The sequence below is a fragment of the Rhamphochromis longiceps genome, linkage group LG10, assembly GCF_057381845.1.
Source record: "Rhamphochromis longiceps isolate RC_006_pf linkage group LG10, R_longiceps_female_GT1.1, whole genome shotgun sequence".
In the NCBI taxonomy this organism is placed as follows: Eukaryota; Metazoa; Chordata; class Actinopteri; order Cichliformes; family Cichlidae; genus Rhamphochromis; species Rhamphochromis longiceps.
The window spans coordinates 25773362-25800886 of record NC_140566.1 but is presented as its reverse complement, the minus strand read 5'-3'; the positions used below and the strand labels follow the sequence as shown (position 1 = coordinate 25800886).

The following is a 27525-nucleotide window of genomic DNA, read 5'->3' as shown; positions in this document are numbered from 1 at the left end:
ATCAGGGCCAATTCTTCATTTAGCTGCAGGAAGTTCTTTGCTATCCAGCATTTCACTAGCTGGGCTCACATCCTCATTTTAGGTTTGACAGTGTTTTAGTAGATAAAGGTAAATGGCTTGGACGTGAATTGAGCTGCGGTTTGGGGAAGGCCTAGCAGATCCTCATGTACTAACTAGAAGTGAAGAAGTTAAAGAATTGAAAATGGGATGGAGGGAGGGGAAAGTAAACGAGAATGAGCAGCTTGTAGAACTGGGGGAACCTTTATAGATAAGAACTGGAAGGAGCGTATTTGGAGGCATGGTCCTGCTCCTGAAATTCCAATAATTTACCTTCAATTATTTTCATGGGTACAGTCACCGAGTGCTTTGAGTTTAGGATTTGCTGTCAGTTAACAGTCAGTCCAAGAAGGTGCCGTCATGGTTGTTTATTTATAGCGATAACATCTTGATGCGCATTGCATATTTGTGCGTCATAACTACATAAGAAGTCAGGGTATCACAAAAGCATCATATGAAGACAGCCAATGAGTTCACCACTTTTCATGAGATAACAGTGCCTATTGAGATATTTCACTCCACAAAAAGGTGATGGACCAGCTGATAGTCATAATGAATCCAGATTAATCACAGTGATGCAATGAAAGGCAACAAAACCAGCTTAAACTTTGCTGTGGATATCAGTTTCATTATCTTTACTCTACAGGGAACCATATCATCGATGTGTGCCTGCATGCATGCAAGCATTAATACCAACTTCACGTTGCCCTTTCACTCCTCAGGAACCCTTAATTGAAATGCAGCAAGCGATTTGGCAGAGGAGCGGCAGGCCTATTAGAAATAGCTCTCTGTCAGCTGGGGTTATCCAGCAATGCTTTATTGCTCTGCTAAAACCCAAACACTAAAACAACTGCCAGGCCCTGCTCTGGTCAAGGAAACCATTTCATCACTTGACGGCTGCCATATAGCAAAGGAATTATGAGCGAGGAGCCAGTAGTGGGGGAGAAATGTGGGGTTGTAGGGGGGTAGTGGTGGCATAATTTTCATAATGGAGTGAACCCACAGAAAGAGGGTCGAGTCTACTTGGTGCAATAAAAATGCAAGGAGAAAAAAGCCTCAGAAAGAGCAAGTAAAAAAAATAAAAAAATAAAAAAAATCTGATCTTCCTCCTTACACAGTCTTTACTAGATTTGAATTTGGAATTTAATTTAAAGTTACTTTTGACTTAATATAAAACATTTACTAACCAACCACTATATTAACTACACATGCTCGTTAATGCAAATACCTAATCTTCATTAATTTAAGCACGTAGAAATGGTCAAGACGACTTGCTGGAGCTGAAACTGAGAACTACTTGTTACAACAAAGGTATGCAGAAGAGCTTCTTGCAACACACTGAACCTTAAAGCAGATGGGCGGCAGAAGCAGGTGCCAGTCGGGCTAAGAACAGGAAACTGAGACTACAAATCAAGACTTACTAACTTCAAGTTAGACAACAGAAAATTTCAGCTGCAACATTTGAATGGTATGGTCAGAATTTGGCATAATGAAGATGAAAGCATGGATCCATCCTGCCTCGGATCAATACTTCATGCTGCTGCTGGTGGTGTAATGGAATTCCTGACACACATTGGAATCACTGATATGTGAGCATAGATTAAACACCACAGCCTGTCTCAGTAATGTTGCTGACTGTGGCCATCCCTTTATGATCATACCATGTCACAAAGCAGTTATTATCTCAAACTGGTTTCTTCAACACGATGAGTTCACTGTAGTCAAATGGCCTCCCACAGTTACCAGACCTTAATCCAATGGAGCACCTTTGGGATGTTCTGGATTGGGAAATTTGCATAATGGACAAGCAGCCGACAAATCTGCAACAACTGTGTGATGCTATCGTGTCAGTATTGATCAGTATCTCTGAGCAATGTTTCTAGGATCTTATCAAATCTATGCCATGAAGAATTAAGGCAGCTCTGAAAGTAAAACGGCCTAACCTGGTATTAGCAAGCCTATTGCACAGTCGGCAGTAAGTGTAGTCACATATTTACTTATTTTTGGCTTGATAAGCTTATATCAGTTCTGATTTTCAAGAGCACGTATTTTTAAAGTGCAGCTGTTTAAGATAACAAAAAAGGACTCAGACTTGGTGTCTCCTTTTTACATTTGAACATTGTTTATTGAAACAATGCATATTCACACAAACACACACGTTATTACAGCACTTCAGTATTTTGCCAAAGAACTCTTGAATTGTCATAATCTTGGTTGCAGGCTGACTCAAACTCGGGACTTTATTTACAGTAAAAAGAGCAAAGCTATTTCTAAAGTCGTTCAAAAGGGATTCATCCACAGTCTCTTATATCCAGTACTCCAGGTCAGGGGTTTTGGACAGAGGAGATGACGGGTGAGAGGTTGTCAAACACAGAAATAGGTAAACAGATCTACATTACAGAGTTGCATAACTAAAACAACAAGTTCAACACTCAGACAAAAACTGAAGGAAAAGCCACAACTTTTAAAGCACCCAGCTGATTGTCACATGATCAAGAGGTGGGTGATTATTCCAGGTGTGTGGCAGGAGGGTGGAGATCCACGAGGGCCCGCCCCTGTAAGGTAAGGTTAGGTTATGCTTTCTCTCTCCGTGTGTGTGTGTGTGTGTGTGCTGGAGGACATGAACATGCAGACTGAGTCCCTCATTATTTAGCCAACTTAATAGTGGAGAAAGTTATAAAGACAGCATTAGAATATAAATATATAAGTTGTTAAGTATTATTTTGGAGTCATATTTCAAGTCACCTAATGGAAGTATACCTACTGTTTACCTCTATTTCTAATCTTTGGAGCAACATTTCCACTGCTCAGCTCATATTGATCTGTCTACACCATTCAATCTGTAATTTTCTGTGTCTGGGCAGGCAGCATACTTTGGGTCTATCGGGGATTTAAAAAAACACATCTGCATGCTGTTGTTATAAATGAGATAAACTACAACTAAAACGATTATTAAAAGATACCAAAATTCTATTTGTGACAGAAAAATAACTTCATTAAATTCACGTAGGGTTTGTAACATTTCACAACACACATTTCTTAATATAAAGAGTAGCTTTGAACATATCTTCTTCTTCTTTTCCTAGCAGCTGCCTTTAAGCTACTGCTTAATTGCCATTTTGTTCAGTGTTTATGTTTTTGGCAGCAGCTTTTATGGTTGTGCCAAACTCTGCTATACCTCAGGTTCATGGGTATTTAATGTCTTGGGCTTGGCTAGTTTACACTGTGCATACAAATGTAGGCATTGACTATAACAATATTGATGTAAATATAATGGAAAGAAATCCACTGGGCATGGTCCAGTGACTCTCAGTGGCCTGATGTTCATAGAGATCAGTTAATAGCCTCCTGTGCATGAGCATAATTTATCAACTTCCTCCAATTTGCTCCCAAAGGGAAACATTTAGCAAAGGTCTGTGATGTGTGAAGAGGAAGCAGAGATAGATAAATCTATAATCACCCAAAGCAGTGGTTAGCCAACTCTATTGGAAAAATGATCGTGTGGCCAGTTGGTTGTCTGTACCTTAATGAACCTCTGTCTCCTGCTTTTTTTATTCCTGGCCTTTGTTTCACTGGGAGGTACAACAGCAAAACAAACTTCCCCAAAAGACACTTAACCTTAGAGGATATTCAGATACATGCACTATATGACTACCTTTATTCTCCAACACAGCCTGAAGTCTCTAAAGCAAAGGTCTTTTTTGGGTTTTGCTGCCTTCTGTTGTGCTCTTTGTCAAGATGATCCCACATTGTTTAAATAATGTTGAAGTCCAGGCTCTGGGAAGATCAATCCATGTCCAATAGCCATCAAAGCTTTCCAGATGGTATTCCATTATGGATCAAAATCTGATAATAGCTTTCTGCAGTTGTAATTCCATTTATTTTAAGATTCCCAATATTGGCTGAATTGCAGCTTCAAACCATGATGTAGCCTCCAGCCCATTTTACATGTGGCTGTAGAGACCCACTGTGCCTCTCTTCCGTCCTTCTCCATACATGTTGACAAAGATTTGTACCAAACATTATAAATTTAGGTTCATAATTTGGCACGCCTTATTTCCCTTTCTTGATTGCTGTCCTTCCACTGAGATGATTTGTGATGAGGCTTCAGCAGTGTTGGTCAAGTTACTTGAAAAAGTAATCAGTAACTAATTACTTATTACTTCCCCCAAAAAGTAATCTCGTTACTTTACTGATTACTTATTTTCAAAAGTAATTAATTACTTAGTTACTTTTTAAAAACACGATTTACAACCTGAATAGATGATAAAGCGATAGATCTTTCAGCCCAATTCTACTTTTTCAGCATAATCCATCATACAAAATGTAATCAAATGGAAACATTTCGTTTTAAAACTTGTTTTATCAGTTTTAATCTTTTAACTTTATGCATCAAGCAAAAAAATTTAATTATATGCAACATTCTCTGACTGGAAGAAATTTGTTTAATATTTAAACCTATTTTCTGCACATTCCAGCACATAAAATAAAATATTTTTTGTGTTTACACTCAGTCTTTCAAATAGATGCAAGTAAAACACAGCAGAAAATAAATAAAATCAAAGACTAGCGGTCCTGTTGCTCTATTTTCACCTGTAAAGCAGGAGTGGGGTAGGCGGAGGTTTGTCCTGGTGTAGGTGTGCCGCGGCGGTCAGTGGAAGAATCCACGAGTTTCTCTGTGAATTTCCCATTACGTGGTAGCGCACTCCCGGTGCTTGCTTGGAAGTTTAGGGTTTTTTTTCGCTGTAAAAAGAAGTTTTCTTCCCACGCACAACGGAAGCTAAAGTTTTTGTCACTTTTTATGGAATCAAACTCAAAGTAAGGTCAGTACTTCCACGCTTTAAACGCTGCACGCTCATACTCCCGCACTCCTTATATTATCCATTGTTGATCTGCACACAGCTGTTGTCACGAACGTCGCACTCGCTTACGTCACTGTCATGAGACATTCTTGCAAAAAAAATAAAAAATCACGGTTTTAGTAACGCAGTGTTCCTACGGGAAAGTAACGGTAATCTAATTAACGTTTTTGCCCACTTCACTCAAATTTTAAAGACACTCTTCACACCATGCCAAAATACAACAGGTTTTCAGGAATGAGCTCTTTGGGAATCAACTTTTTGGTGCAAAAATACTATTTTATGCCTGTCAAACTGTGTTATCCTCCATTTTCATAGATTCAACAAAAGAAATGGGAACAAATAATGTGCTTTAGCGACAACAAAGTGCTCAAAGATACAGTTTAAAATTGGTTCTTTGTTAAGTTGTCTGTTATGTGTATACACAACAGTTGAGTTGGGTATATTTTCTATGCTTGAATGATTCATTGATCAGTGATAAGTGGCTTAATAAACAAACCTTTTTCTTTTGAAAAAGGTCAGATACAGGAATTGGACCGAAAATGTGTAAAAAACAAAAGTAGTCAATGTCCAAAGAAAAAAATGAAGAACTATTGATCACAATCACTTTAAAAAAAGGACATTTGGCTCCCTGGAGCCAAAATACAAATAACTGAGGGGTGATGGAGGACTTTTTCACATGAATGTAGCAAAAATGGACAATCATAGAACAGGCACACATGAAAAAGGACGAGCTTAAAATATTACGAGACATGAGTAAAAATCACTGATATTACCAGGAAATAACTCCGGCTGCAGATGTGGGGCTCTGTATTTCCTTTTTTGAATGCAGTCCGATAAACTCCGACTGTAAAATTAGAAAAGGGGGAAAAAATGTAGCACTAAGTGAATAACCACAGGGCTGTTACCACCAAAGAAAATCTTCAGCAAACTACACACTACACCTGAATCTTTGCCCTGAGCTCCTTTGGGATTGTTCTCCTGTTCCCAGACAAATTTAAGAAATTGGAACATCCATGATAATAGCAGAGGAAGATTGGTTTCCCTGCTAGGCCTGCAGATTGAGGAGCGATGATAGAAGGAAGCATAAATTATCAGGATTCATGCTCTGTGGACTTTGGATATCTATACCACAATTTCTGACAATCCATCCAACAGTTGAGATATGTCAGTATGGACAAAAGTGGTGGACTTACCTAAGTGACATTATAATCCCTACAGCAATTATACTAATGTGGTTAAAAAGCAAAGACATTTCCATCGCAGTCATTGTGTTTTTTGGGAGGGAAATATTGTATCAGAATGTGTTTAACATTAAGACAACTTATCAGCTAGTGTTACTTGTATATTGTACTTTGCTGGACTTGAGGAAGGATCTATTGAGGACTGCTTTAGCAACTGATAGTGGATTTTTGTGACCGTTATTACTGTGGTATAATATTTGCAAAAGATGCGAACATGTGTAAGTTCAGTTACAAAACTGACCCAAATGGTGGGTTTGAAAAAAACAGGGTACAAGCCTGAGAACAATCACAGCTAAACCGACACATGGCTTGTGGTCTAATAGTCTTTATTGCCAGGGATGGTTCCTTGAATGCTTTTGACGTGCTTCAGTACTGTTTTTGATGTTTGATCTGCTGATTGTACAATTGTGCCGAGTCTTGGCTTCTGGAGAATACTGCAGCGGCTTCCTGTGCCTTGACGGTGGCATCAAACTGCCTCTGCCACTTACCACTGCAGACTGAGAACACCCCACAAGCTCAAACCTGTCAAACCTGCTCAAATCCTAATGCTTGCCCATTTATCCTGCTTCTAACACATCAACTTTGAGGACAAAATGTTCACTTTTCTCTCGATATATATACCTAACAGGTGCCACGGTGGTGAGATAATCAGTATTATTCACTTCACCTATCAGTAGTCATGATATTGTGCTTGATCGCTGTATAACATTGAAATATGCCCATCATATGCTAATGTGTGTTATGTATGCTAAGTGGCACACAATGGATGGATAGATTGTGGGTGTCCTTTTGCACCATCACCTTTTTAAACGGTTTTTAAAAAGTGTCATGAATAAGCATAAAATAGAGCTAAATAGCTAAATGTTTCCTCATGGTGTTGTTAAGTAAAATCAAAAAGATGTGCCCTACCGCATGTGACCCACTTACAGTCAGAAATGTTGTCCAATTTAAAAATCAGAAAACTTACAACCACCCCCTCCAAAACCTTGCAACAACCAACAGGTACAGGTAAAATACACTAAACGACTGTAATATAAAATACACCAACTGATGAAAGTCTCCGCTGCTGTTTTCTGCTCTTTGCTTTGCCTTGTGTTTTGTCTCCCACACTCACAGATGCATGCATTGAATAGTGAAGAGAGCAATGACCCAGCAGTATAGACTCTCACACTGAGCTTAAATAAAACCGCACATAAATTCAATGCTTCCTCTGGTTTGTTGGGGCTTGCTCCGGACTTTGCTCTGCTAACTCTCATTTACATTCACTCTCATTCTTGCCTCTATATAAATATGGGAAGGACCCACAGTTGTAGGTGAAGGACTCACATGTATTAACATGCACACGTGACCGAACCTGGCAACAAATCACAGAACAAAGAAAGTGTAACTTTAATTACAACACTTTATCTGCTACTGCTTCAGAATCTAACTAAGACTTCAAAAGAGGTTTGCTTCTGTGGATTAGAGCAAGGTTTTGCTTCTTTAAGTCTATATTTCTGATTCTCTTTACATCAGCAAGGTGACACAACGAGAAGGTCAACACAGTGTGTCGACGTCCTTAGACGGTAGCAGGTTGGAGGAATTCAGGATCTCTCTCGAGAAAACGTGATCACTAAGAGTTCACGCTGAATTCGACTTGAGGAGTCGCTTTCTGACCCGCTGTGGCTGATAAAAGACAGATACACGACATATTCAGCAAAGCAGCACAGTGTCATGACACAGAGCTGCACACGATGATGCTGCAAGGAAGAGAGCCATCTTTTTTGTTTCTACCACGGTGCACATTTATTGTGGCTCTGAACATCCTATCTGTCTCTGTATCCTTAATTAGCCCATATCAAAATATATATCAGAATGGAGTTGAGGCAATTTACTTCTGTGCCATCCCAGACTGCACTGATTGTATATGCGACTGCAGACTTAATCACAACGTGTTCGTAACTTGTGCTGCAAGATAAATTGCCTCTGGAAAGAAGTTAATGTTTCTATAATCTGTTCCCAGTCTCAGACAGCCCTTCCAGGCATTAAAGAGACTGTAATTTTGAATTATTATTGTCATTATATCACTGTCACTAATCTTACATTCTGATCTTTTTCCTTTTAACCTTTTGCAGCATTTAACAAGTAATTATCTATTTTTTTAAAAGACCTGACTGAGGATTTGCAGTGACTAGGATTTTTTAAATAATGAGATTATTCTCTCACCATGTAATTACTTACTCCCTGACCTGGCTCTAACATCACTGGTATTATTCTGTCCGGCTTTCTCAATTTAGCCACAGCCCACAGGGTAAAGGCTTGCCTGTCATCATTTTACATATTAGGAGTTATCAATTTAAAAACTTAGTCATTTTGATGATACTTTAAAGATAAGAGACCGACTTGTTTTCTAGCAGAAGTCACTGCTCAGTTTTTATGACTAGATGGTCTTGATAAGTCAAAAGGAGCAGCTGGATAAACATGAATGTTTCTCTACAGATGTTAGAATAAAGAAAGATGAATGGTGTCCACTTATAGTGCTTTTTAACCTTAGTTAGGTTCAGCAAAGTGCTCTGCAATACATTTCTCATACATGCCAAGAGCATCCAAGGTGTTTTCCGACTATAGAGAATAACTTCGGGTTTATTGTCTTGCCCAAGGATACTTTGGCACGGTACAGGGACTCGAACTGCTAACCCGGCGATTAGTGAACATTCATCTCTACTACCTGTGTCACAGCTGCACTGGCAATATGAGAAAAAAAAAGTCACAATGTCTCACGTGATTTATTCACGGTCATCATTCAGTTGAGACAGTTATATGATTGTCAGAAACTAACCTGCCTCACTAAAGCTTTTCCTAGAACTGTGTGTGCATGTGCCCTGCTCCCAGTTTTCTATCAATACCAATAACTCATACCACCATTTAAAAAAATATGCTTGCAATTGCATGTGCAAACTATTCATTTAAAAAAAAAAATGAGACTGTTTATTCAATAATGCTTTTTTAATGCAGCTGTTGTAACAGGGTCTGTTTTAACACAAACTGTGATCTTAAACATAACCAAGCATTTCAGTTTAGTGCCTCAATTTAACCAAACTTTGAGTGACAACAAGTGAGATGGTCAGTATATCTAAAAATAATATTTCTACATGTATTTTTTCAGATTTCAAACAGGTCACAATCCATGGTATTTTTTTTTGTCATGTTTTGTTATTACGTAGGCTTTCTTGGTCTACACTCCCTAAACCACAGGACAAGCTGCATTTAATTCCACTTTAGTTTCAGTTCAGCTCTTTCTGAGTTCCACAGTTATATCATCACAAAATTATAACATTGATGTATCTGCGAAATCATATGCATGTTAAGTTAAAGTGATTTTAGAGACATTGTAACAGTGAGGAAAAAGCGGCTAGCAGGTCCAGCGGGCAAGTCGTGTGGAGGTTAGCCTGATAACTCGAAGCCAGTCAGCTAAATCAAACAACAGACCTTTATTCATTGTTAGCACCATAAGACCATATAGGCCAGGTCTCCACGGCTCTACTCAGTCCGTAAATACCTGCGCAGAGACCGGTAGTTGCCGGCACCAGCCCGTTACAACGGTAAGGTTTCTCCTGAGAACAGAACACGAGCAGCATGGAATGGCTGCCGCTAACACACCACTAGGAGACTCCCACAACTACTACAATAGTAGGGCAAGCCCCCCTAGTGGTGCTATAATACAATAAGGGTTGTTATAACATACAACAAGAATGTGACTTAACCAAAGATTACAAGTAGTTTATCGCCTATTTAGTAATAGCAAGTATTTATGTTGATTTTAATTAAAACCTGCTAGTTTTAATTAGGCTTGCAGCCTGTTTGCTATGCTGAGACCAAACCTGTGCACTTGAAAAAACTAATGAACAGGTGGATCTAGAAATCTCAGCAGCTAAACACGACCATCCGTTCATGACTCATGCTGGCAAGGCTGAGCTAGGCAACGGACTGACTAATACTGTCTGAAAGATGTCAGATGAAACGTGGAGATTGCTGTGCTGCAGGCAGAGAAACCTTATAGTTGCTTTGTTGAGAACCAACAAAGTATCATCTGCATTGTAAGATATTATTATTATATAATAATACATATATATATTATTATTCTGGCGGCTCTCAGCTATACGGCATGTGGTCGCCTGCTCATCCCAGTGAGCTAAACCGGCTCCTTACACCCTGTCAAGATGCCTCCGCTTTCAATACTCAGTTTCCTTATGACTTTATAAAAAATGATTAATTATTTTGTTGTCTTTTTTCTAGTATTTTCCTGAGTATCAGCACTGAGTTTGTAAGTATTGTGACAATGTAAACATGCACAAAGTATTTCATAATGGTGGTTGTGGTGATGAAAGCTAAATGGCTGCGACAGTGAAAACTTTAAAGCATTAAGAGTTTAGATCTCTCAGATAAATTAGGCTCTATAGTCTTTTAAAACATAGCTGTGTTTGCCTCTTATTGCAACTTTTAAACATAAAAACAACAAAAGTGAAATTTGACAAAGAAATCCCTTTTTAAACCACATTTAAATTGAAAAGAAAAAGTGTTAAGTGTACCATCCTTCAAATTCCTTCTTAACTTGCCACTTTGTTGCTCATATGAAAAAGCAGGAGGAGAAATCTACCTTTCACCCTTATACTACAATGTTTTTTAGGCATCTCTGTGAAGTTAACTGCTACAGTACTGAACTTTGGTTCACAGGATGATGCCGTCACTGTGCCAGCTGCTGTAGCTGAGACACCTCTGAAAAGCCACTCTGGAGAAGTTAGTGTCAGGTAGAGGGCACGCCAGTCCCTTTGCGACTTTGACTTCTTCTGGTCTCCACTTTAACATGGCAGCTGTTGTGGTGGCATCATGCGCTTCTGCAGTATCCCTTTTGACTTGTGACCAACAGATGCTCATAAGGGAAGTAAACATTTGGAGGGAGGGGTTGACATTTTTTGGAGCTGGAACAGAGCCAGGCATTAGCTTCATAAGGACGGACAGGTATATTAGAGGCAGCCAGCTAAAATGGCAGCCTGTAAATGTATTCAGACAGTGGGTTAAAGTTGATATTGCTTATTAGAGCCACCATGTGTTTGAGCCTCAGGGGCTTGGGCTCATATACAGCCCGTGGTTTTGTGTACACTGTCAACTACTTTACTATAAATGTCTGAGATCTAAAGTAACTGGAGGTAACACTCATATAAGGGTTCATTCATGAGCCAAAATATTCCCGTTAGTTGACTGCGGAATCAAAATTACTATGTAAAGACTGCAAGGTGGCATCAGCAGGCATTGAGGTAAGGACAGGAAGAAAGTGGAAGGCTGAGAAGGCAGTTGAGGTGGCGGAGTCACGCCTAAGGCAGAAAACACTAATGGGGGTCTTAGCAACAGGGGGAGCAGGCTTGGGGTACATCCCAAAGGCCCAGGTCAGCAGGGCACAGGGAAAGGAGAGACACCAGCTACTCCAGGAAGAGGTCCGAGCAGGTGTGGAGGAGGAGCGAGTAAGCAGAGCTGTAGGCCTTAAGCGGCAGGGAGCATGGACAAGGTGGGAGAGCACCTTGCAGCGCAAGGTCACCTGGGCAAACATCATGCAGGCAGACTTCCACCGGATCCGATTCCTAGTGCAGGCAGTATACGACACTCTGCCAAGCCCAGCAAACCTCCATTTGTGGGGAAAGAGCGAGACACCTGCCTGTCCCCTGTGCTCTGGAAGAGGGACCCTAGAACACCTCCTTAGCAGCTGCCCAAGGGCCCTGGCCGATGGTCGGTATCGTTGGCGGCACGACCAGGTGCTCAGAGTAGTTGCTGAAAAGATTGCCTCAGCAATCAGCACCAGCAAGCATCATCATGCTCCGAGGAAGGCAATCTCTTTTAGTAAGGCTGGAGAGAAACCCCAGGGGCGCCCACATTTGACAACTGGCCTTCTCAACACAGCCTCTGATTGGCAGCTACAGGCTGACCTGGGTAAACAACTAAAGTTCCCTCAGAACATTGCAGAAACATCACTCCGGCCAGACTTGATAATTATTTCTGAGACCTCAAAACAGCTGATCATGCTGGAACTCACAGTGCCCTGGGAAGAGCGGATTGAGGAGGCTAATGAAAGGAAACGAGGAAAGTACCAGGAACTAGTGCAAGAGTGCAGGGGAAGGGGCTGGAAGACTTTCTATGAGCCCATAGAAGTGGGTTGTAGGGGCTTTGCAGGACGATCACTCTGCAAAGTTCTAGGCCGGCTGGGCGTGGCTGGGGCAGCCAAGAAGAGGGCCATCCAGGCTGTGAGTGAAGCGGCAGAGAAAGCCACAAGGTGGCTGTGGATCAAGAGGGCTGATCTGTGGGTAGCTACTGGTACGCAAGTCGGGGCCTGATCACCCCCGGCTGGGTCGCCTGGGCGAGGGTGTATGATGTTGTGAGACCCGAAACACCTGATGACCCTAGGATACATCACTGAAGATGCGTACCAGTGCATCCAGGAGATGTGTCTTTATAGTATGGGCTTGGAGAGTTGTACATGTTTGCTATGAAGTACTTTGAGTATTTCTCTTTCTGTCAAGCTATTTTGATCTGGCTGTCAGGAGTAGGCATTGTGAAGGACTTGTATGACTTTCTGAATTTCTTCTGATCAAAGCAGCTGTTAGGTTTTTGTATTGTTGATTGTCAGAAATATCTACTTATATATGCTTAGAGTTTTATAATTAGTTGTAGATTGGTAGAGGTTTGATCCTTGATAGTCTGCAAACTTTGTGCATTCCAGAGCACTCTGGGAGAGGTTGTACCTTCTCTTATTGTTATATGGTAGGATAAACGTGGCTATATCTGTTTTAGTCTAAGTGCCTTTTGGTTTTATGAACTGCTGGACTTCCAGACCAGCAGGTTTAGGGAAGTCATTTATGGGGTCACACTCTGACCTCCCCCCCCCCCACACACACACAGGCAAGGTACTCTTTGTTTGTATGTAGACGTCATATGTTAATGAACCTATGCATATTCATGTAACCCCAATAAAAGAGCAGTGTTACGGGGGAGCGGACGAGAGCAACTGGGGTCAAGCGAAGGAACGGCGTTTGTCCGGTTCTCTCCCGTGCACGAGAAACATGAAGAACTTTGCCTACTTCGTGTCTTGCTTGCTGTGTAATTATATTGTCTTCAACGTTCTAGCGAATAGGTTCAAGCTACAAACCTATCAGCAGCTTTCCGAGAAACAACGTGTTAAACAAAATCCAGAGTTTGTTAACCCACCCACCTGGGTGATTAAGAAAGCTAAAGGAAGGACAATTGTAGTAGATAATTAACTTAAAACTTCAAAATAATCTCCTATTGTGATTCAGCTTCACCATCACCACCTACTCTGTTGTTCATTTTGTGTGTACAGGAAAGTGTAAGGCAAATTTGTGGCTTTCATTTCATTTCTGCACATAATTATGGGGCTGATTTAGAAAGGCAGATTACATGCAAAGGTGACCTTAGTGGGCGCAGTTCAATGGCAAGATTTATCTAAGCCCTCTGAGCCTAGAAAATACTTATGTAGTGATTATACAGTGATGCTGTATAGACAGACATAATAATTAAGCAAAAACCCTGCCGACTAAATCAATTACAGATAAAGATATGGAATGTTAGATTAATTGAACTTCAAGTGTTGGCTTTTTACATCATAACAGTGTAATTGTAAGAGAAATATAGTATATAGTGCCGCACAGTTCTGCAGCACTATATACATATGGACAGTATTAACAGAGGGGGAAAATATAGATATATAAAATGTACAAATATACAAGCTGGTTTTAAAAAAGTAATATGTAATGAATAGTGTTATGTATATACAGATGGGTTATTGCACATAGAATTTGGTATCGCACAGTGGTGGTTCACACAGGAAATGGGAAGAGGATATTGCAGTAGGACTTAAATTTTATTTTTCTTTTGAAGAAAAAAAAATATTAATATTGATTAATGTACACAGGATTATTTAACTTCCTCTTGGTACCATATTATGACCTTTACACCTCAGTGTTGTAGTACTTCCATCTGTAGTCATCATTGAAATGTTTAGCATTAACTGACAATGATGATTGCTGAAGAAAGTTTTTAGAGCAATTCCTTTAGCACAAGTAACCATACCATGCTGTCAAAACACTTAACTACTTATAAAACTGTATTACTGGTAAACTGTACATAAAGTATTAGAAGTAAAAGTTATTATTGTCCTCATCAGTGTTATGTGAATTAATTTTACTGCTGTCCTCATTTTAAATACTGTATTTTCTGTTTAACCTTCAGTGATGTATTATATTCTAAAAACCCCCCCAAAATCATATGTATGAGCTTTTAACAAACCTGATTAAAATGTTTATACAATAACACAATGACAAAAAGAAAAATCATAGCTGAATTAAAATGCTTAAGCCTACATGACATTTTTAACTGTCAATATCTACTGGGAGATTAGAAAATAATGACAATTAAGGCAGCATATTAACAAAACAGGTGGTTAAACATTTGGCTAACTAAGAGCTCTGCTGGCTGAATATGCACCTGTTCCTTGCCTGTTTTATTAAATGTGACATGGCAGGATGTGAGATCTCTTTGCATCACGACTTTCTTTTCTTATTGTCTAAAAGAGTTACTAAAAGTTTCCTCACTCTGCACTCTAAGTCCTCTAACATCACGTTGGCTAAAATGTTAATATGATAAATCATGTAGGGCTTATTTATGTTCTAATTCTAGCTCTGTTTTCACACAATGTAGAGATTGTCAATGATCTCAGTGCTTTGAAAGCAGAGCCTGCAGCAGCTTGTTTGTTGACTTAATCTTCTCAAAGAGCAGAGTTATTTGCAACCAGAAAAACCTGCTGGCCTCTGAGTTTGACAAGCTCAGTCTACAGGTAACAGGATGCCCACACAATGAAATCATCAGATTCCAGATTCCAATGAAATTGGGGTTAAGAAGAGTAAAGCCTGCTTTTTGAAGTAATACCTAACTGATCCTAGATGGGAGTAATTTAAAGGCTGGAAGGAAACAGGAAATAGGAAGGGCTGGGACAGAATGCTTTTGAGATGCAAGAAACTGCTTGCACGTTGGTGTGTTTTAATTAACAAGCACACCTAGATTGTTTTGGACAAGCACTGCTTGCCTTACTTGCCCTGATGGTACTTTTACAAATTCTTTTTTGAATTCCTTCTGCTTCTTCATACATGTCATGTCCTGCGCAAAGCATTTCTCATAGATATTCAAACACAAGAACAGAATGGGCGTTGTTACATCCCAAAATAACATTTGTAGAAACAGCAAAGCTTCTGGATTAAAGTGACATCAAAAGCATGGCACAGAGTCTGAAGGTAACAATGACATTACACGAATGAATTTTGCATAATCACGAGTGTGTGGTAAACACATTTTAGTAAGTTGAAAGAACAAAAACTTGCTGCTTGAACTGCAAAACACCTCTCTTTTCTCAGCCCAGAAAATAAGGAGAGCAAAATGTTGGCATTTAACCATGTTGTAAAATAAGAACTAAAGACAAAACTATGTCCATGTTTAGCATCTATTTAGAAGTAATTTTCTAAATTGCAGACCATCTTCCAGCACCCTCTAACGCCTTCATTTTTCCTGCTGTTATGTGTTGCTGCCTTTCTGTATATAATGTAGTTTTTATCCTCACTACATACAGAACAATGTGTTATAATGACATCAAGCATGCCTTCATGTTTGATAGCTGCTTGACTGTAGACAACTCAATAATAATAATATCACAACAAACGCTAAAATATACACACATTAATGATCTGCTTTTGGCACCTTGCTACATTAATTTGCTCATTATATGAGCCAAAATGAACTTTCTCCAAATAATTATTTCGCTTTAATATATGAAAATATGTACTTCCACAGACTATTCCCCAACTGATTCAATGTTTAGCCCAATTAATTTGGATAACTGGTTATATTTAGCAGTGATTATGGCACAGAATCCGTCAGCTTTGCTGTATGTTGTTTGTGGCTTTGAAATAAAGTGACCTACAAAAGTATGCTGTAGTTCCACATACTACTTTTGATATATGAAGTAGCCAAGTGAGATGGACAAAGTATTTTACAAGTATTTGTTAATGTAAGATGTCCTGATGCATCCTCAATCATCCAGGTAAGGAACAATGGGCTGTGAGGCCAGTTTTTCAAAAATTAATATGCAAATTGTCATGACCATTGATTAACAGCCACTGTTCAGTGACAATGGTCATGAGTACCATTCACTGAGATTTGGGGAATGGCTGCAATCACAGGATTGTAATCCCATTGTTAGTCAGTGGTGCTGGTTTCAGTCATTATGCAAATATACTGTTTATAAGGTTGGGGAAACCTGCAGTCAGCTGAGACTAAAAAAGTTACTTGGATGAGTGACGAAACATTTCTCCCACTAAAAAAATGCTACGTACAGATGAACAAAATAAACTTTTGTTAATGTAAACTTAAATAACTGATTAAGATAATCAAGTGTGACAAGTGGGGGGGAAAGAGAGAAAAAAGCTGCAGAGAAAAGCAAAAAAACAAAAACAAAAAACAAGATATTGGATGAAGATGAAGTGTGTGAGTCTGTGCTGTTGTGTGTAAGCTCTCTGTGGTATTTGAAACACCAGGCAACTGTCTCTGTTTTCCAGTCTGCTTTTGTCAAACCCTGCTGGGGCTGCAGTGAAAGACGCATGGGATATCAGCTGTAGCTGTGACTATATGCTGCTGCTGCTGCTGCGTGTGTGTGTGTGTGTGTGCGTGTGTGTGTGTGTGTGTGCGCGTGTGTGTGTGTGTGAGTGAGAGAGAGAGATAGAGATATGGGAAATCAATGTGAGTGTGTTCTTAATTTTATTTTTAGCCTACCCAGTATTTATATCCTTTGCAAATCAAAGGTGAAAAACAAAATGAGACATTTTATTTATATATAAGAATTTGTGCTGTCAATAGGTTAAAAAAACAACAACAACTAATTAATCTCACAATTTTCTGTTATTAATCGTGATTAATTGCAGTTACTTGATCAATAGCCTGGCTCCAATTACATTTTTTCAACTTTATATTTTAAGATTGTAACAGACATTTATGCAATACAATGAAGTAAATGCAGAATAAACACAAAGAATGGATGCTGAAATTCAAAGAGAATTTTAATAGTTTTCATCAATCTTTAACACAGTGAAAACTTACAACAAAACCTTTAAGGCCATCAACAGTGGCCGAACCCAGGCCTAAAGGTTAAAGTGAATACCATAACAATAAAGGGTGCACACAACTCAGTATTTAAAACACAAAAAGACACAGCTGAAAACCCAGAATGTTGAACATTTTTCACTTCAAAGGAGCAATCTGGCTTAGTCCTTCTTTGCACTCAGCCAGTTACTGAGGAAGACTATTCTGTTTACACATGCCTGGCATGTGCTCCTTCTCTCTTTAACCACCACTGTAGTGGACAGTCTCCTATGTCAATTTTGGGCTCTGCTTTGTACAAATTCAGACAGCGGTCTATAGTATCTTCCTCTTCCTCTTTATCTGAATCAGAAGAACCCAGCAAGCAGATGGGCATCTTGCTCTTCTTTGGTGATAGTTCCTCTGTTGTCTGAGCAGATGGTTGGTGTACATGCGTCTCTGCCATCAGAAGGTCATGTACTGAAGCCCACACCTCTCTTCTCTCATCTTTGGAAAGGCACTTTAGGTCTTTAAACCTGGGATCAAGGGCAGTAGCGATCTTCAGCCACGTGAGATTGCTGCTGTCCCTCCGCTGAGTCTGTATTTTTCTATTAATCACGCAGAGACAAATATAAATACCACATATGAAAATACACAGAGAGGTGGAGAACATACTTGAAGACGAAGCTAGAACACAAAGATAGACACACAATCATGAGAAACAAAATAATTTACCTGCAAGGTTCAAGTAGTTCCTCCAGCTTTTGCAGTCTGTCAAGCTCCTGCTCAGTCAACATGGTCACCTTGCTGTTTTGCTGAGTCAGGATGGTGGTCAGCCCAGATTTGTTTCTCTGGATCCGCTTGATCATCTCTAGGGTGGAGTTCCATCTTGTTGGAACATCCTTAACAAACAGTTCTGTTTGATGTCCATGTGCAGCTTGCTGTGCCTTTAATTGCTGAGCATTTGCTGGACTATGCTTAAAATGTCCAACAATCTTGCGACATTTGGCCAGAGCCCTTTCAAATGCGCTGTCATTATGAGAAACTGTGACCGTTCTTTGCAGAATGTGGGCCGTGCAGGGCATGTGTTCAAATGGAAGTAGTCTGGCGGCTGCAACCATGTTATGAGCACTGTTCATAACTTTTTACGAACATAAGAATTCATTTTCTGGGAGACCTGGGAAACCTAGCCGCTGACTGTATCTGGAGCACTTCTTTTTATTTACAGGCTGTATACACCCTTAACCGGAAACCACAATCGTGCTGTTACTTGGATTAAAGTTCTTTTGTTGCTTAAAACCCTACCCCTACTTAAAACCCTAATGTGAAGGATTGAGGATGCTAAGGGGATGTCCACACAACAGTTTGTGTACATATTTTTCAGTCATCTCACATGTGCCTGGTGTAACCACAACTGTTTTAAAAAACCCTGCTGGGTTGTGCTCTATGATGATAAATCCTAGCTGTAGTTTTGCTCTTTGGATCCAATTTTTTTTCCAATTTCATTCAACTGTATTGATACCATATTAATGATGAATATTATGCAACAGTGTGCAGGTGACCCCTAAAATTGTGCCTTTGTGAGATCCACAAGTATACACAAGTGCATCTGAGCTGCTGCCAATGTGCTGCTAGATCTTCTGTATGGACATGGTGTAACCGTGACATACTGTATCAAATCCACCCCAATTTCATTTGACATGCTCCTGATAAAAAGCATAAAATTCCTTCAATAAATCCTCAGAGGATTTATTTATTTATTTTTGTTCTGAAATATGGTAGCGTGATAAATATAATGATGGGCTCGTGTTACAATATTTGCATGTTCAGGTTGCTGTGTAAAAACAGTCCTGTACTTTGTACTTCTCAAAATGATAGTTTATTCCTAGGATTTTAGAAGAGGTTGTGGTTTATCAGTTTAAAGCTGTTCTAGACAATCATGGCATTCTTAAGAAATTTCATTCTGGCTTTTGTAGCGCTCATTTCACTGAAACAGCTTCTCAGTCTCCCATGGTATTATTTTGCATAGTGATACAGGAAAAGCTTCTGTTTTGCAGATGTTTGGCCTGATCTCTGTCTTTGACACTTGCTGACCATCACATCATGTATGATAGGCTGAGAGACTGGGTGAGTTTACCAGTGTTTGCTTTGGGGTGGCTCAGTCATGTTTGTTTAATGATCCTTTTCTGTAGCTGCTTCCAAGTGTAGGTCCTGTTTCATTTCTGTTGCCCGCGGTGTGCCACAAGGCTCTGTTTTGGGACATTTACTGTTTCTGTTATATCTGCTCCCTCTTCAGCAAATTTTGACAACTTTTAAGGACATTATCGCTGCTATTCAGCTGACATTGAGTCTCATAGCAGAATCCCACTCTGAGGCTTCTTACTAAGCCTTTTAAGGAAATGTCACACTGTTGCAAATTCAGTTGCAGTGGCTCCCCATTAACTTCAGGGTGCACATTGAGATTGTGGTTGTGACTGCAATGACTTTTAGAGAGCTGCATGGACAAGCACCAGTAAACATCAGTAAACTTTTACATTCAGGATCAGGGTCTTCTCACTGTACATGAAACAAGGTTGAAAACTAAAGGTGAACGAGTTCTGTGGACTTGGTGGTCTCTTTTAAAAAACCTTTAAAAACCTTTTAAAACTTCCTTTTTAATCACTTTTGCCTTGCTATGGAGCACTTTGTCATATTTATCTTGAAACTTGCTATGTAAATAGAATTTCACTTTATGGAATCAATTTATTTGCTTCTTTGTAAAAAAAAAGAACAACAAAAAGATTGAACCACAACCTGTTGCAAATGGTGAAAAAGAATCATGTGAATTAACTCAAATATTAGACTTGAACTCAACAGCAACTGAAATGTCTGATTTTGGTGAACCATAGGTTCATTATTTCATATTTTAAAAGCCAAATCACTTGCATTCGGTACATACAACAGAACAAGGTTTTTGTGTAAAGAATAGAGAATTCTTAGACTGTATTTAAGAACTGATTTTTGCTTTTGTAGCTCTCCCCTCGATGTTTACAGTGCAGACCACAACACATAAACTAAACACTATGCAGCTGTACACTACTAAACTGCAGCACTAATCACATGAATCTGGGATAAAAACCCTAAAGGAAAAAAGTTGTTTACACTGATTGGAACAATCCACAGGTGTATGCATGTGTTCATGACACGTCTGAAAATCACCAGGTGTCTTGGGGTGTTTTTCATCCCTCTGTGAGTATTCTTGTGTGTTCATGGAAGACACTGTGGGAGAGGACAGGGATTTATGTCCCTTCAGTGGCTTTTTCAGGCACATCTGACTAGCCAGGTGTTGACAATCGTCATCTCACCTCCACACTATTTGTTTGCCGTTCCTGATGCTTATATTTCTTCCATTTTACACATTATTTAATCTCTACTTTTCTTCCATGCATTTCTGTTTTCCGTCCTTAAAACCTTTGCTCTCTTAAAGCCATCCTTCATTTAGCCCTGACAATACACTGCTTATTCCTGCTTTTCATTCTCCCCTACTTTCTATCTCTTTTTTCTTTGTTTCTCCGCTCTACCTCTTATTTCATCTTTTATTTCTCATGCCTCTTTAGCCTCCACCTATTCTCCCTCCTGCCTATTACATTCCACAGGCACACCCTTCATGAGCCTCTCCTTTCCCAATTATCTTTCTGGCTAATTCTCACATCTCCTTATTTTTCTACTCATTTTACTCTTTTCCTATTCTATTTTGATCCGACTTCCTTTTGTTTCTTCCTCTCTTTCCCTACATAACTGCTTTTCTTGACTTCTTTAAATCCTCACTCTTTGCCTCATTTTTGTTATTCTCTCAACCCCCCCTCCTGCTTCATTTACAGATTCTCCAGGGCTTTGCTTAATTTGAGTCTCCCTCCTTCTCATTCTTTTCTTGCTTTGCAAGGTGAGAAGAGAAGAGGGAGGGGAAACCGTCAAAAATGACAGAAAAACGAGAGCGAGATGATTACAATTAAGTCATTTAAACAATGGGCTAATTGAATTGACAAGTAATTGTCTCTGTTAAGCTTCTCACTGCTGTTATAACAGCTGTGTGTGTTCTAATTGTGTTTTCTTTTTAAAACTTGGCTGGATTAAAACATGTACGGAAAACAAGACATAAATGATTCCAGTCTGCTTAATAGTTTACCAATTATTGCGTTTACAATCTGAACACTGTTGCTGAATTGCTTGTGTGAATATAACAGGTATGATGAAGAATTAGCAGCGGAGCTCAAAGCAAAAAAAATTGCCTTTTAATTCCACACTGTAAAAACTGTGACTAGAGGTTACTTAAAAAAGTTATGGCAACAAAGTGACACTTGAAATAATTAAGTAGATTTTAATTTCAAAAGATTTATGTAAAATGTAGAGAAAATGTTAATTAAATTCAAATAGAAAACAAAAGTAGATATTAATAGAATTAAACTGTAAATATGTGTTGGATTTAGGGTCAAAATCTCAAACTGAAGGTTGAAATTGCCCAACTTTACCAAAAAAAATAATTGATATGAAATAAGTCTCTGAGAAAAATTACTTTGAATTTACTAACTATCTGGCAAAGGTTTAGTAAAAACTTCCTAAAATATCCATTACAAAGAAATGAAATCTTGTTTTTTCAGTAAAACTCAAATTGGATTCAATAATTTTCCAAATAAACCGTAAAAAAAATGACTGAATAATAAGAGAAAATGAAATGAATTTTACTTATTTTCTGAGTAAAATGAATCAATTTCACAAAGAAAACATCAAAACAGTAATTTGTTTTATTGTGGAAAATAAAACACAGTAATTTATAATATAACATTTTTCTGCTCGTATACACTGAATTCTCATCAACAATCTCCTGATCTCCTAAATACATTCCTCTGCTGTAAATTTGTTTTAGTGTCATAAACAGTTTATCACACAGCTTTGTGTACAGAGCAACAGCAACATAAACTGCATGAATGTAAACCAGTTTTGTAAAAAAGAAATTAATCTTTAGACTGTAATATCAACATGAACCTGAAATTTGAATATCCTTTACCGTTTCCTTTATCTCTGTTACTTATTTATGATTGACAAACAAAAACTTTAGTTTGTCAATCTTTTGTTAAATTGAATCACTCAATATAACTGTAGAACAAAGGTTTTTCACTCATGTACATGGAATATCAATAATGTAAATCAACCTTTTATCCCAATTTGGATGTTTAACCTGAGAAAATCTAAGACACATGTAAGAGGAAGTAACATTTCTACAGCTACAGGACTGCACTTCTGTTAAATTTTAAAGTTGTTTTAAACCAATGTTTTATAGTAACATACACTATAAACAAAGAAAAGCTTCACTAGTGATTCCTCCAATTTGCTGCCTTTCAAACAGAATATTCCTAAGAAACTTGTAGGTAATAAAAAACAAAATTAAAATGAAGAGCACAAATACAGCCTGACACATTGCAGGTCATTTGGGTAAGATATGAATAAGATGAAATTAACTTAAAAACTGAAAAGATAGCTGCATCTAACAAAGACAAACCAAAGGTTTTCAGTGAGCTTACTTCCCTTTCATTCTTTCAGAGTCCTCGTTTAAGCCAATAACTTGTTCTTGAGGCTGTTCACTTTTGGTGAGAGCTTAGCACAATCCAGTTCAAGGAAAAGTTTCTGGAATACTTCCAAGGTGTATTTTAGCTCTTTGGGATAGGCAAGATCGACTGCATATGTCAATCCAACCAGCATTGCGCATGCTCTTGGAAAATTGCCCAGAGCAGGCATAACTCTCACACCCTCCAGCACAATGCCAATGTCATCCTCCTCAGATCCAACAGCCTTGATTTTGTAGATTTTCATCCTCTGTTCAGAAAGATCTTGTGACACACCATCCTCATCAGCATCCTGAAACAACAAACACATGGGTTTTCTGACTGTAGTTGCACACATGAAATATTTCCTGGACACATCCTGTAGCTGAATGACAAATAAAACATGATAATGCCTCAAATTATTTGAAACTTGACAAACACATATGAATAACAAAAACAGAATAATGTTTCTACTTCAACACTTACACTGTACTCTTTGATCAGTTGATCAATGGACTCCCCAAGGTACACCATCAAGCACCGAATAACCAGATTTCTGGTTATGTCATTGCTAGGATTGCTTGGTGACTGAAAATGAGCAAGAATTCCAAAAATTACCATCAGATAAGTGACCATTTATTAAGACAAAACTGTGAGAATTGGCAGTATTAAAAAAAACTGTTAAATATCAAATTATCATCACATGGAGCATTATGTGCGATAATTAGCTGATGTTAATGCACATGCCTGGGTGCTGACAGTCAACACAAAGGTATTGTCAACATGCTTGACAGGTTCAATCTTTAAATGTGTCGTTTTAGTAAATTACATTAATTTAGTCATTTAGTTTTTTTTATCTAATTTAGTTTATGTTCGTCAGAAAGGGTTTTTCCTTCTTGGGACAAAACAAAAACCCAGCAATACCTGTACTTGTGTTTTTTTGTTTGTTTTTTGTTTGTTTGTTTTTTACTAAGAATAGACATGTATTTAAAATACAATTAAAACATGAAACCCATAATTGTGTTGTTAATTATATCAGTGACGTCCTGGCGTCCTCTTGCACTGACAAAAACATGCAAACAAATTAGTGGAGCTGTGCACCATGCAAATGAAATTTGACAAAAAAATTCTTTAAATAAAATTCCAAGCTGAAATGTCTGTGGAAAATACCTTGGCTATGATAGCCTGCAACTTCAATCCCATGCTGATCAGGTGAATTTAAGTTGAGGGATCTTCCATTACCTGAAAGGAAAGCAACATTATCATTTTTGACGTTTAGTCAGCTGTGTAAAAACCAAGGAGGAACCCACCCGGGGGATTAATAAAGTTTTATTTTATCTAATCTAATCTAATAACTTTAATCTCAGCCAAACCGATTTACTCACGAACAAATAAAACACTGAAAAAAACCAAACAATAACATTTTTAGGTTGTCTAAGTGACTTATATATTACGTTTAAACTGAGTAGCGAAACCCCGCGGTGATCTGAAAATGATGTGCCGGGAGTTGTGCCGTTCTCAGCGGCTTCAGTGACCCTCGAGCTCCCGGCTTGCTATCGAGCTGGTGGGTAGCAGATGCTCCGAAAACGTCGAAGCACTTTTGCAAACATGCGATATCTTGATAAACCGAGCAGATATTTGATGTTTACACAGCTACTTTCGCGCCTGAAAATATGTTAAAAGTTTATTTTGTGACCCAGAAAGATTAGTATGAGTAATTTTAAAACTTAGTAGCGGCCGCCATTGCTGGAAACTGGAGTTCGAAAAACTGACTGTGGCTGACAAAATCACTCACAACTGACCGCAAAACCTTTTCATGAACTTTTAAACGTGGATGAAAGACGTTAAAACTCATCGGAATATACCGTTGATATTTTTTAATACGGTAAAACATGTGGTTAGTTAAAGCTGTTCAGTAACACAGTCGTGAAGGCTTGGAAAGTGACCTTGTGCTAGCAGTCCACTAACTGCCATTTGTGTAAAAATACGATACTATCATTACAGTGATGATTATTAATAAAATTTCGACGTATCATACTGTTTAAAACCTTTACTCAAAACCGATATACGTTATTGTTTAAACCGTGTCTTATATTTGAACAAATTAAGAAGTCTTACCTCTGACAAAATGGAGACGTCCACTCATGAAGCGCGTGTGTCCTGCACGTGGCACAAAGGATTATGGGCGGAAGTGTACAATGATTAAAATGAAAATGCTTTCATCAGTTAAATCTATTAGATTTCTTAAATTTTTTTAGTACTCAAACATTTTTTTTAAATCTACTCAACAAACCATTGCTGAATTTACCCCAAACAAAACTGTGTAAATTTAAATAACTGAACATCTCAAAATTGTTGAATTTTGCTTAGATTTGATTAAAACTACTCATACACGTTTTTACTGAGTAATAATTACTATTACTCTCCTATTAGATTCTAATTAACCCCAATCACACTTTTTACAGTGCAGTCACATACACTCAGTGTGCAATCCCAGTGAGGAGAAACAATCAGGGAAGCTTTGCATGACACTGAGCAGTCTGGTATCTGACTGGCTCATTTCCTCTGCAAACTCGTCAACTGAAGGCCCCTCACTGCTAAACTATGTGCACAGCCAAGGCAAGTGAGTACACCAGCAATAGCTGGCAGGTGTAGGCTGACTTAGGAATGAACCAGTTATTAATAGTCACATTTAGTAAGAGTGGCACACACACAATCCTTCAGATTTTTGATGAGCACTGCAGGTGTTGCAGGACTACATATGCTAAAGAAGCAACAATCACCTGTTGGGTCCAGCATGTCACTAAATTGAACCTGTTGGCCATGTGTTATGAGGTGCATGAGAACATATTTTACATTTCTTCATGAACCATCATACTTCTTAACCATATGGCTTCATGATCATCTGCACTCACTTCAGATTCTGGTCCCACCTCTTCCACAATTATCATATTTAATCCAGTGATTGGCATTCAGCTGCTGACTCTTATTTCAGTTTCAGGGTAATGTGAGGGCTCTCACTGTTGCTTAAGTACTCAGGATGGAGTAGTTAACTCAGACACATAATGAAGTGTATGCAGACAGAGAGCTAATATGGGAAAAATTCCAACCAAAGGACCAGTATTCAGAATCCGTTTTATATTAAATGTTTGGTGGTGTAAAAATGTTAACGTGTATCTTAATAATATAGAAAACTGGTTTTCTGTTTTCTATATGACCATTTCTGGGTCTACATGTTGTTTTGGTTCAGAAAATGAAACACTGTGGGTTGGTCCAAATTCTTTCATTTTCAATAAAATGATCAGTATGGCTGTTCTCCCAGGTTTTATAATAAAGTTTAACAACCAGACATCCATGAAAAAGACAATTTACGAGGTTTAGCGAAGTAAGAATTTAGCAAGAAAGCAGCTATCTAGTATCTAAAAATAATATATCATGTTCCGACTTAAGTATTGGTAAAACATTAGAATGTTCGCCTTTGCTATAACTTACTTAACATAAACAAAGACGGAAAACTAAAAATCAGCAACATTTGGAGAGTTAGTGAAGTTGGGCTATCTTGCGTATAATGATGTATTACCTGGTGGCTAGCTACAGTGCTATAGTTAGACTTAAGTAAACATATTAGCGAAGTGAAAATGTTTAGGGTTCAATTTAAGATTTTGGTGATCTCTTTTGGAGTTTTTGTTGCCCTGTTTAGAAATGAGAAGTTTTTACAGACAAAGGTAAAGAAGACCTTTTGAGTCTTTTTTTCTTCAAGTTGGGTGCTCAAGGCTCACACCTTCACCTCTCACTGATAAGTTCAGTAGAGGACCATGGTCACATTCAGCCAAAGAGCAGCAACTCTGGAATGATCAGGAACTCAGACACTGCATTCAAGGACACAATGACAAAACGGATGTGTCTGACATTGGGTCACTTGATGAATGACGATCTCCACACTGTCCTCATGTTTAAAGTTATATTTATTTTACACAGTTGACCACAGCTTGTGTATGTAACCACCCAAGACTGCACTTGTCCCATGTCAGTGACATAATGCAAACAAAAACAATGATTTGCTTCTTAAAACCATAGACAGTATATAAAAGATGGACTTTGCCTTCCTTGCATCGCTCATTAGTTTGTGACGACCAAGTTGAGCATTTCGGACTCAATTTTTTGAAATGCAGACGATGTGAAACTAAAAAAAATCTAGTTAGCCACACCTTACAGCTCACTCTCTTTATTGTGATCATAATTAACAAAACTGACATCATGTTTTACTAGGAAAAATGCAACACGAGTCAATAAATTCATCAGAATCAGGTGTTTGAAAAGGTCACAGATCTACGGCCAGAGTTACTAAAACATACCAACATCCAAACTGAAAAAAGTAGTCTGTGTTTACAAAGAGAGAGCAAGGAGAAGATTAAGTTTAACAGGTGGAAGATTCTGCGACCTCCCTCTTGCATTTCTATTTCTAAAAGTCTCTTTTTTGCTCAAAATATAGGAAGAAGGGTATTTAAATGAAGTGAACAAGCTAATTTACAAATGTTTGCAACTGCAATTTACTACTAATTGCACCAATATTTAACACAGACAAAAAGTCTGTCTTATTTCTTTGCGCTTGATATGGCG

The 27525-nt window shown here is 38.5% G+C and overlaps 1 protein-coding gene across 1 annotated transcript; it reads left to right on the top strand.

Annotated features, from left to right (window-relative positions):
• Positions 1-11182: 11182 nt before the first annotated feature.
• On the top strand, positions 11183-12522 carry LOC146661002 (uncharacterized). The gene is made up of 2 exons (XM_085419739.1): positions 11183-11192; positions 11426-12522. The coding sequence occupies exons 1-2, from the start codon at positions 11183-11185 to the stop codon at positions 12520-12522; spliced, it is 1107 nt and encodes a 368-aa protein (XP_085275865.1).
• The last annotated feature ends 15003 nt before the right edge of the window (positions 12523-27525 follow it).